Source organism: Electrona antarctica (genome assembly GCF_951216825.1).
Source record: "Electrona antarctica genome assembly, chromosome: 4".
NCBI classification, from domain to species: Eukaryota; Metazoa; Chordata; class Actinopteri; order Myctophiformes; family Myctophidae; genus Electrona; species Electrona antarctica.
In genome coordinates, this window is record NC_136809.1 from 17,670,596 (window position 1) to 17,681,571 (window position 10,976).

The 10,976-nt window shown below is 43.7% G+C and overlaps 1 protein-coding gene across 1 annotated transcript; it reads left to right on the forward strand.

Annotated features, from left to right (window-relative positions):
- Positions 1 to 3,701: 3,701 nt before the first annotated feature.
- On the forward strand, positions 3,702 to 8,315 carry LOC306921987 (uncharacterized protein). Its single transcript, XM_079499337.1, has 3 exons — positions 3,702 to 3,935; positions 4,731 to 4,886; positions 7,822 to 8,315. Exons 1-3 carry the CDS (start codon positions 3,734 to 3,736, stop codon positions 8,271 to 8,273), a joined length of 810 nt encoding a protein of 269 aa, XP_079355463.1. The 5' UTR covers positions 3,702 to 3,733; the 3' UTR covers positions 8,274 to 8,315.
- Positions 8,316 to 10,976: the final 2,661 nt, after the last annotated feature.

Sequence of the window (10,976 nt, forward strand, 5' to 3'; positions counted from 1 at the left end):
GTTAAGATGCAGGCTTTTTGAGCATGACCGAATTTGCTGTTTTGGCTATGTTGGTGCGTAACAAACACTGAATGTGCGGTTGTTGAGCCAGTGGTGCGGCCTGCCCTCCGTAGATGGCAGCTGTCATTAGAACTAGAAGCCAGGTCAAGAGTTTCTTTCTCCACCAAAGCAACCTGGCTCTTCAGTGATGGCCAGAACATGTGGCATAGTGGACTAGTGTAGGGGGGGGGGGGGGGGGGACTAGATGTCTGGATATGTCACTCCTGGTTTTCCCCAACTACATAGGCAAGTCATATGGACAACATGCTAAACCAACAATTTTTCAGGGAGTTTCCCGGTTAGACGTAGCACGGGAAGGAACACATTATTCCAGCCAGTTCCTTTCCCCTCCATCAGGTGTCCCGGCTGACCAGGGGGAGGCAGTATAGAGACCCAGGGATACAGCCTGTGCAATTGGCTGCATGGGCTGAATGTCTTGGTAAGAAGACATTCACATGTCTTGAGAAGATATATTGAATTAAGATAATTGAATGACACAAAGTTGGGATGCTGTTACTGTGCAAACATATGTGTTACTCTTATGACCACATTTAACAGTTGCATGAGTTTTAACAAATAACTTTTGACTTGAGACTATGTAAAAGTGCTGTGTTTTTTAGCACACAATGAATTTCACATGCCTTTAACTTTGGTATTGATGATAATTAATAACTTTGTTGAACCTTGATGTAGGACTATACAAATACAGCCTTGAAACTGGAAAAACAAAAGTCATTGTGAACCATCTTTTACAATCAAACTGCAGCCTCTGGCTCCACCTACAGGAGACGGACAGCCTCTACAGAACCTGTACTATGCCGAACAGTGGCCTAATATGTGGGGGGTGGCATTTTAAGGACCTTTGAGACCTCAAAACTGCACATTACCACAACTGCATCTGGATCTGGTCAAACATTGGCCAGATTGTCAAATAATAATATCGGACATTGTGAAAATAGCCAATCTTCTACAAGAACACCCTCGATCAGTCCCATTTTGGTAAGATTTTAATCAGATTAATCACAGCTTTAAAAAATATGAATCATGATTAATCACCATTCGAACTTTGTCCAAAATATACCAGGTTTTTCTGAATACCAAACGAGTCGCCCATTTACCAACTCGCCCCGGGCATAGCCTACATCAGGCATAACTGCTCAGCATGGTATTCCTAAAGTAACCTAATAGTCCGGCAGATGGGGTGGACGGGTGGGAAATTTGGTATATAGTCTTTGTTATTGGCCTACAATATTCTCTAGCCTATATACATACATTCATGAATCCACTTGCTGACCGGCTGTCGGTATTGGGCAATTTATTTTATAGGGGTTTCTTGTGACCCTACCATTAACATCCTATGGCAGGAAAAAATGTCAAACTTTCCTTATGCTTTAAGTAGCATGTGACATGTCAAACTAGGGGGTTTTCATGATTCTGAATCCATTCCAAGCATTAGTTTTGCACAAAAACACTCCTTGGGCTAAAAAACGGCCATAGATGTCATGTCAAATGTGATGAGATCAGCACAAAATGTGATGAGGTCAGCACATTTGGGTGTGTGTATTAGTGTGTATATATATATATATATATATATATATATATATATATATATATATATATATTAGTGATGGGAGATTAATTGGTAAACCTTTTAAACCTTTGTTGCAAAAACATGCTTTTGGGGGGATAAATCCGCCTCCTTGACATTGTGATTGGCTAGCTAAATCAGTGGAAGGGGCCTATTGGTACTACTTGCGGGTGCATGTGTTTGGTTATACATACCAACAGTCCTATACAGTCATGAGTCCGACACCCTACCCAAAACCCTAACCGAACACGGATGCCACATGATATTTAACCCACCCTGCAGGTTAGTTTTAACCTGCAGCACATGTCAAGAGCCACTGGTGATTTTTAACACGCAGCGGTTATTTTCAACCTGCAGCGCATGTCAAGAGCCACTGGTGATTTTTAACCCGAAGCACGGGTTAGTTTGAACCTGCAGCGCATGTCGGGAGCGACGGTGTTGTCCGACTAATGACTGTAGGATTGTTGGTATATATCTAACCAACTTATGCACCCCACAGGCAAGTGCCTCTGACACCAGACTGATTACACCACAAAATACATACATCAATAGTATGATCTATTACATCACTGTACATATTTTGGCTTTCATATATTTTAACGGGTAAGGACTATAAAGTATTGGCAGTAAAAATCATTATTAGGCTAAGTGCAATATGCTTTAGCTTTTCATGTTATACAATACCTTGGAAAGTAGGTCATAGAAACATAGCCTGGTTGTATCTCAAACATTGAACTGTTTTGCATAATGTCTGTCTTTACTTACTGACTGTACATTTTAACTTTGGAGTATGAGAGCCAGCAACGGCTCCAGAAAATTGTGACTGGGGTGACTATGGGGGGGCTGGGCTTATGGAGGGCTAAGCATCCACCAGAGGGGGCTAACTATTTCCTAAACATTAGTCCTTCTTTAAATATATCAAATTGAATTACTTTTTATTTCTTTTTTTACCCATTTTTACTCAAATTGTAGATTGCTATTATAGTATAGTCAGTGTGTGTGTGTGTGTGTGTGTGTGTGTGTGTGTGTGTGCGTGCGTGCGTGCGTGCGTGCGTGCGTGCGTGCGTGCGTGCGTGCGTGCGTGCGTGCGTCACACATGGCCACAGTGTTTGTATGCCAAGTTTGGTGCAGACTGGAGCAATGGTGCGCCATGTGGCACACAGGAGCTCCTGGCGGGGCCCCTGGGGGCACACATGGTCCCTGCTGTGGCTATTCTGTTGGCAGACCCTTGACCCTTGTTGGTGCCAAGTTTTGTGTGGATGTTGCGTTTGTGACGTGCACCATATAGAATTGTTATTTCAACTAAAAAAAAGTTTTCCTTGGACCACAGGTCTAATAGAGTTATATATAATCTAGAACGTGGACAGCCCCGCACCCCAGGCAGATATTTTTTTCTATGAAGTTGCTCAGTGGCGATTGAGGCACCCGGAAGTCTGCCGGAAGTACTTCTGTTCATCTGTTGGCTCGATATAATTGGTTGAGTAAGATTACGAAAAGAATTACGCACAAATACAAAATGTATTTTAAGAAAGACTTGATGAAGAAATTGACGTTAATCTGATTTCGTGACTTTATTGGCATTTTGTGTTTCATCATTTTCACATTTTCACAAGTTCAAATACAGGCCCTGTGGCAATCTTTGGACCAAAAAGGAATCTTCCTGGGATGCAGATGTCACTAGTGGTAAATTCAGCCTGCACATTTCACATAACCCGGAAGCAGATGCAATATCCACCAAAACAACAACATTACAAAAATTGTGGCACTCCCTCTTTAACAAAATCAACGACCAATGAAGGGCCTCAAACCCAGTACAGCGCGGTCCAATTTCCCCGAAGGGCCCCTGAGAGCCAAGAGCCCCTGGGCCACGGCCCCACTGGCCCAATGGCTAATTTGGCCCTGGGGTCAGTAGAGTCAAGTTCCAGCAGAGCGCTCCAGACTTCACTTTCCTGGGGGAGGGGTTTCCGAGTCGTGTCCTTGCCAGTGTAGTAATCCACACTTTCAGAGGCAGCATATGCTATCTTCAGTCTTTGACACAAATTACATTTTGTCATTTGTGTACAACAGTGATTTGATTAGAGAGCAGTCAGTCGGTGATCCTCCAAAATGTCAGGAAGACAACAGCTCAGATTGTTTATCCAGGGACGGCTGACGGCGGCTGCTGAGGAGATCTTTGGTGTGCTTGAGAGAACCATCAGTAAATATGAAGAGCAAGTTGTTCAGTCCAAGAGGGAAGTGGACCAGATGAAACAAGACATACGACACCTGAACAACGCATTGAATCCTTGCATACGCCTGTACAGAATAGGTATGATTATTCGCCTTATACAAAGTGAACTAATGAAAGTGTGATTAAAATGTGGTTTAAATTTGTCTATAGGCTCAAAATCGAATGTGTACAGATCACCGGAATGAGTTGTTGTTATGGACTGAGTTTATTGATACATCTTCACATCTGAAATTCACATCACATCATTTGCAGTTTCAAGCAAGAAAGAAGGGGGTGAAGAGTAGACAAAGAAAATAACATGGAAAAGACTTCATAGGGATGCACGATTTATCAATCATAATGTGTATCGAATGATATAAATTATCGCAATTTTGTTTCATTATCATCGCTGTCAGGCAGAAACCTCTTATCTCCACTTGATCATACTGCAGCGTCACACAAAAGCATCAAAAGTAGCAGATCTACAAGCTCAAAACGCGTCTCAAAACGTTGCATGAAGCGCCGTGTTTTGAGCTTGTAGATCTGCTACTTTTTTGCGGCCTGCTTGCTCAGGGGATGAATTTAATCTTTAAATTTGGATGTGCGTGCACCTCTTGACCACTTCGAGATTAATTGAAACTTGATCATCAGTTCAAAATCTGTCAGATGATGATGTCAGATCAGTGAGACATGACCTTTGACACAATCTGAGTGTCTCAATAGAAGTGCAGGGAGACAAAATACAATCGCCCCGATTGTACAGTATGCGCTATATTGTGTAAGTGCTATAAGGAATATTTCACTTTCAAACATGTTTGGGGTCGTTTTAACATTTAAATAATATTTGCTGTCAAAAACACTGCTTCAATTGTTTGCGCTCTCTCTCTCTGTCAGATTCCCAGCAGGTCTCTGAGAAGCTGTATCAGGAGCTGATGTTGTCCAGTACTACCAGTAGTCAGACGGATGTTGGACAACGACAACAGTCTGTGTCTCCACACGTAAAAGAGGAACAGATGGATCTCAGCATCGTTCCAGACAAGGACACAAACGGTAAGAACTAATTCAAGGCTTCAATGCATTACACATTGACTGCCAGTTATTAATTAATTTTTCCGCCACTGCCACAGCCTGGGTTTTCATTGATTACGTTAATAAATATGATCGCATTGTTTACTTCCGGTTCAAGGTCCGGGACCCCTTCAAAATAAGGGTCTGCAATGAAAGGGTACAGGCGCTTTAGTTTAGACATACTATTGGTCCGACTGTCATTAGACCGACAACCTACCTCAAAGTTCAAACCCTAACCGCAAGCACGGGAGCTGCGCATGTTCGCCCGCATGTCCGACCGTTGTTTCCGCATGTCGGTCCGTGTGTCTCTGCAATCTGTGTGCATCCCACATCAATGGCTGTTAATTTAAAGGTATAGTTTATGGTTATTTTGTATCAATAAATAAATAATGTAGGCTAAGTCTTGACCAAAACCCTTAAAAATATAATAAATGGTAAATTTATATAGCGCCTTTATCCAAGGCGCTTTACATAGATTGTGCATTACATTCACCCATTCACACACACATTCATACACCGATTGCGGCGGAAGCCATGCAAGGTACCAGCCAGCACATTGGGAGCAATTTGGGGTTCAGTGTCTTGCCCAAGGACACTTCGACATGTAGCCAGGAGGAGCCGGGATTCGAACCGCCGACCCATGGATCATTGGACGACCTGCTCTACCTCTTGAGCCACAGTCGCCCTGTGTATATCCAGACTACCAGAAATATAATATATATATAATATATCCAGACTACCAGAAAAATCACACCCGTGTGAACTGAGTGGTGCAACTCCCCTCTCCCCTCTCCCCCTGCCTCTCTCTCTCTCTCTCTCTCTCTCTCTCTGTAACAAGTAAGACGTGGGAAGCGGACGCAGCTGTTGTGGCAGTCTGACACACACACACACACACACACACACACACACACTGACCTCTGTATCGTTCCAATTTCAGTTCGTATTGGTTTGCTTCCAACCTTCTCTGTGTGTCTTCTCTGTATCGGCAACAGTGCAACACTATCTCTCTCTCTCTGTTTCTGGCACAACAGTGCCACTTTTGCCCCTACTGGTACTCTAAACATTGGGACATAGTCCCATAGTTACATAGTCCCATCCCATAGGGACATTGCTGTTCTTTGGAGTGGTTGCACCACTCAAAAAATACTACTATAAATGCGCCACGTGTGTCTGTGTGTGTGCTTGTGTGTACGGTTGTAATGCACGTAACTCGAGAACCGTTTGCCCCACTGACTTCAAATTGACACACGCGTTCCACACCCCCGCAGGGAGTGCAGTGCCCGGTATCAAGTCGGTCGGACCCACGGTTCTCCAGAACCGCCACAAAAGGCTCTGGTCAGGCTCTGCCAGTGGACCTAATGAGCCTAAAGCGTTATTCATAGACTGATTTATCTGCGGTGAGGTGACCACCGCAACTACAACATGACTACACGGAACCGCGGTGATGAGCAAACCACCGCTCTCCCCAGCCCTTCTCTCTGTTTTTACTCACCACCGATCCACGTTATTACAGCTCCGGTGGTCACCTCACCACCGACAATCCATACTATGAATAGGCCTTTAGTCCCCTCACCTGTGCAATTTCCAGACAGATACAGAGATCTCCATGTGGGAAACAGACAGACAGTTAAAATGGGTGGTATGACAACAGGTATTGCATACTAGATCTCCATATACAGTACTAGACCTGTACGTGCCCGTCGGCCACCGGCCTACTTGGGAACGATGCAACTTGGGAACCTAATAATACCCGTTGTCATAGCACCCGTTTTAACTATCTGTCTGTCTGTCCCTTTTGTGCCCATACTGTAGCCTATATGGAGATCTAGTATGCAATACCTGTAGTCATACCACCCATTTAACTGTCTGTCTGTTTCCCACATGGAGATCTCTGTATCTGTCTGTCTGCCTGTGTGCAAACTGACTGGTTAAGTAATCAATTGGCAAGTGTGGGGTTGCCATGGCAATCAATTGGCTGAGGCAGAGGCTGGAAATTGCACAGGTGAGGGGACTTAGGCTCATTAGGCCCACTGGCAGAGCCTGACCAGAGCCTTTTGTGGCGGTTCTGGAGAACCATGGGTTCGACCGACTCGATACCGGGCATTCTCGAGTTACGTGCATTACAACCATACACACACGCGCACACACAGACACACAGAGACGTGGCACATTTATAGTAGGACTAGGATTATGGACTTCTGTCTAAACGGACATATGATATACAGAATATGAAGACATGATATGATATTCCCTATTGGTAATGGTTATTCACTCACCCCATGTGGAGACTTGAATTCATGCATTTGTATTTGTATTAAGCCAATTAACTGATGACCACACAAAGAGTCCCATTTGTGTCTCTATAGGGAACCGCTGCTGGTCATATATCCTACCATACTATTTAAAAGGCAAACTAGAATAAATATAAGCACTTCATAGTCTCACTACAAATAATGTGCAAATAATAGAGCACTATTAATCTATTATGACTCAGTTCATCTGTCATGATTCAGTTAATCTGTCATGATTCAGTTCATCTGTCATGATTCAGTTCATCTGTCATATTGATTACCGTCCTTAATGTCTGCGGCTACTAATCGTGCAGTGGCCCTCTGGCCTGTGGTGTCTCAGGTTGTGAGCTAGAGCCCGTCGGGGTCCGACGGGCCGGGCCCAGTTTGTCAAACAATACATTTCACAGGCTTTGGGTTGGACTTGGGCTGAACATTTATAGGCTACATTTATAATAGCAGCACAGTCTAGGACACTGTAGAGCAGCTGTGGTCAGTGTGCAGCGAGCTGTTATGCTGGATTATCAGCCTTGGTGCCCAGATGGCTACACCAGCCGCCCGGGACCAATATGCTGTTTTCATACATTTTCTTCAGTAAGTTTATTTATGTATTCTTTGTCTTTTAACAGTGTCCGGAATAAGCAACTCAATCGATCAAAATTCCGAGACCAGTATTTCCAACTTTGTGGCAAACGGAATTCTTAAATCAGCAAAAGAGGAACAGGTGGACCTTGGCATCAACTCTGAGACCAGTATTTCCAACATGGTGACAAATGGATGTGTTGACAGCCGGTCGATCGTTTCCCGACGATGGATCGGGAAACTGGGCTTGGCCCAGTTCGGTCACAGTGCCGACCATGCTTTCTGTATAGAGCACAAGATTTGCCGTTTTTGCAGAAAGCCGTTCCACAGAAACAAGGACTTGATACAACACGTGAGAGATGCTCACAACGGACTCGCCAAATGTGCCGAATGTGATGCGGAGATTGTGCGTCGGGGCAACTGGGATGATCACTATTTGACCGTGGACCATCTTAAACTTGTTGTGCCAGGGACCCCCAGAAACAATGATTTGAGTTAAAAATGTTTGCTTAAAAAGTTACAAAAAATGTAACTTGCGGCACAAAGTAAATGGTGCATTTATATAGCGCCTTACACAGACTGTGCATTACATTCACCCATTCACACACACATTCACACACCGATGGCGGCAGAAACCATGCAAGGCACCAACCAGCACATCAGGAGCAATTAGGGGTGCAGTGTCTTGCTCAAGGACACTTCGACACTGACTCTGGGGGAGCCTGGGATCGAACTGGCAACCTTGCGGTTCCCATCCAGTCACTCTACCCCTGAGCCACCGCCGCCCATGTGTTCTATTGTGAGCGTGTGTTCTATTTTTGAACGTATAAAATATGGTGATGATTGTGATATATTAACCCTAATTTTGCTGGGAACACTGTGGTACCACCCCAAGGACCCCTGGGGGAACCGGACCACACAGATCACACGAGAATTTACAACACGTGCTAAACCTTATTTTAGATTATTGGATTCACGTTAATGTGTATTTTTCAAACATTTAACCACATTGAGGAGTGTGGCGATTTGTACAAAACGAGTACAAAGCGGGCTACTCTTGAAAACTTTAGAAGCCAATCGTAGCCAATCAGGATGGATTATGAGAAATCAAACAAACCCGTCATGATCACATGACTATGGAGAGCATGTGTACCGATTTGCGTGACATTTGGAGTAATATTATAAAATGTGTTTTACATATGTCGGCCTCCTGGTGGCGCTATAAAGAGCAGATGTGAAAAATTCCAGGCAAAGGTTTGTCCTTGGCCTCTAGGGAGTGTGCATATAAAGTTTTACACAGATCCGTGCAGTTGGAGGTAAAAACACTATTCGGCCAGTTATAGCGCCACCATGAGGCTGAGTTGAAAATGTTCCAGTGGCATTTGTTCCTCGGCCTAGTGGGAATGTGCGTGCACAATTTCATAGAAATCACACAATGTGTTCATGATTTGCTGCATTTTGTTTGAAACTGAGCACTCCTGCGAACTTTGGAAGCCAATGTTAGCCAATCAGGATGGAGTCTGAAAAATCTGAAAGACCTGTTTCGTTGAATGGCTCTAGAGAGACTGTGTACAATTTTGCGTGATGTTTGGACAAAATCTGTAGGTGTACTGTCCAAAAATCTTTTTTGCACAAAGCGGCCTCCTGGTGGCGCTATAAGATGCCAATGTGAAAACCTTGGGGCAGAGGTTCAGCTGTGGCATTCAGGGAGTGTGTGTGCAGAGTATGGCTGCGATCAAGCCAACAGTGCCGGAGATTAGCTGTCCACAGACGGACGGACGAACACACACACACAAACACACAAACGGACGGACGGACGGAGTGCAAAACATACTCTCTCCCCATGCCTTCGGCCTGGTGGAGACAAAAAACGAGAACCCCGACAATTATCGCCGTTCTCAGAGTACAGTAATGAATCTCTTAACGATTTTTCGCGTGGAAAATGACCAAGGAGTTGGTTGCACCACTTCATTTAAAAAAGTGGCAGATGCCAAAAAGAGTTGTATTTTTTGTTTTGTTTTTAAATTATATAATTTTAGGTGCATGTCATGTGGTCTACCTGCACAGCCTTTGTGATCTACTGGTAGATCGCAATCTATACCTTTTGGGCACCCCTGCACCAGCTAACCATGTAGCACTCTGGGATTCCTTGTTAATTAATTCAGTCATTATTATTTTATTATTACCCATGTACTCAGATTCGGCTCAAACAAGGGGTTCAATTAATTTGGCTCCTATGCCACTAAAATGTGGAACGCCATTTCAACAGCCATTAAGAGACTCCTTCAAAACCACTCTCAAAGTGCACTTACGGCACTTACTGGCCCGTGTAAAAACATTAAAGTCCCCCTTTTATGGTTATATCCTCAATAGCAGTTTTTGTATTGACCTGTATACTTTCGTTTGAACTGTACAAATTCTACAAACTGTAAATGAAATGTTCAATCAATCAATCAGCTTTTAGATGAGATAAAAATCACACCTGTGTGAAGCAAGGCTCCCACAGGAACACGCCCAGTGTGTGTGTGTGTGTGTGTGTGTGTGTGTGTGTGTGTGTGTGTGTGTGTGTGTGTGTGTGTGTGTGTGTGTGTGTGTGTGTGTGTGTGTGTGAGAGTGAATAGCATCTCAGCAGTAGGTGACTGCAACAACTGGCAGACCCCACCCCCAACACACACACACACACACACACACACACAGCTCATCTCATATTCATTGTTTTCCAGCTTGAGTCATTTGCATGTTTTGTTACCATGCTCCTTGACCATCATGAATATTTAACAAAAGGTACTGTGGAATATGTTAATAATATGTATGAGATGAAAGGAATCATATGCATACATTCTTTGACACTTTCTATTCTAGGCCTTAACCACATGAACCACATGCCGGAAAAAAGGGGGGGAAATGCAGATCTACAAGCTTGCAGAGTTTTAGTATTTGATAAATAAAATCAAAACATCAAATACATTCATATAAATAAGTATAAAACATATTAAGAACTAGTGAAAATAGCATCTACAAGCTCACAGTGCGATGTGAAGCAATGCGTTGTGAGCTTGTAGATCTGCTATTTTCACTAAGTTTGGGTCCTGGGGAAATGTCACATTTCTCTTTTGGGTCTTTTTAGCTAAAACGTTTGAGCCCTGGGGGACTCTGGAAAATGAACTTATCAATCTCCACATTTGACATCATTGGTAACCAA

Excerpts from the sequence above, each read along its gene's own strand:
- LOC306921987 (XM_079499337.1), top strand. The coding sequence starts at position 3,734 with ATGTCAGGAAGACAACAGCTCAGATTGTTTATCCAGGGACGGCTGACG. Across the intron at positions 3,936-4,730 it reads CATACGCCTGTACAGAATAG|ATTCCCAGCAGGTCTCTGAG; the intron begins GTATGATTATTC and ends TCTCTCTGTCAG. Across the intron at positions 4,887-7,821 it reads TCCAGACAAGGACACAAACG|TGTCCGGAATAAGCAACTCA; the intron begins GTAAGAACTAAT and ends GTCTTTTAACAG.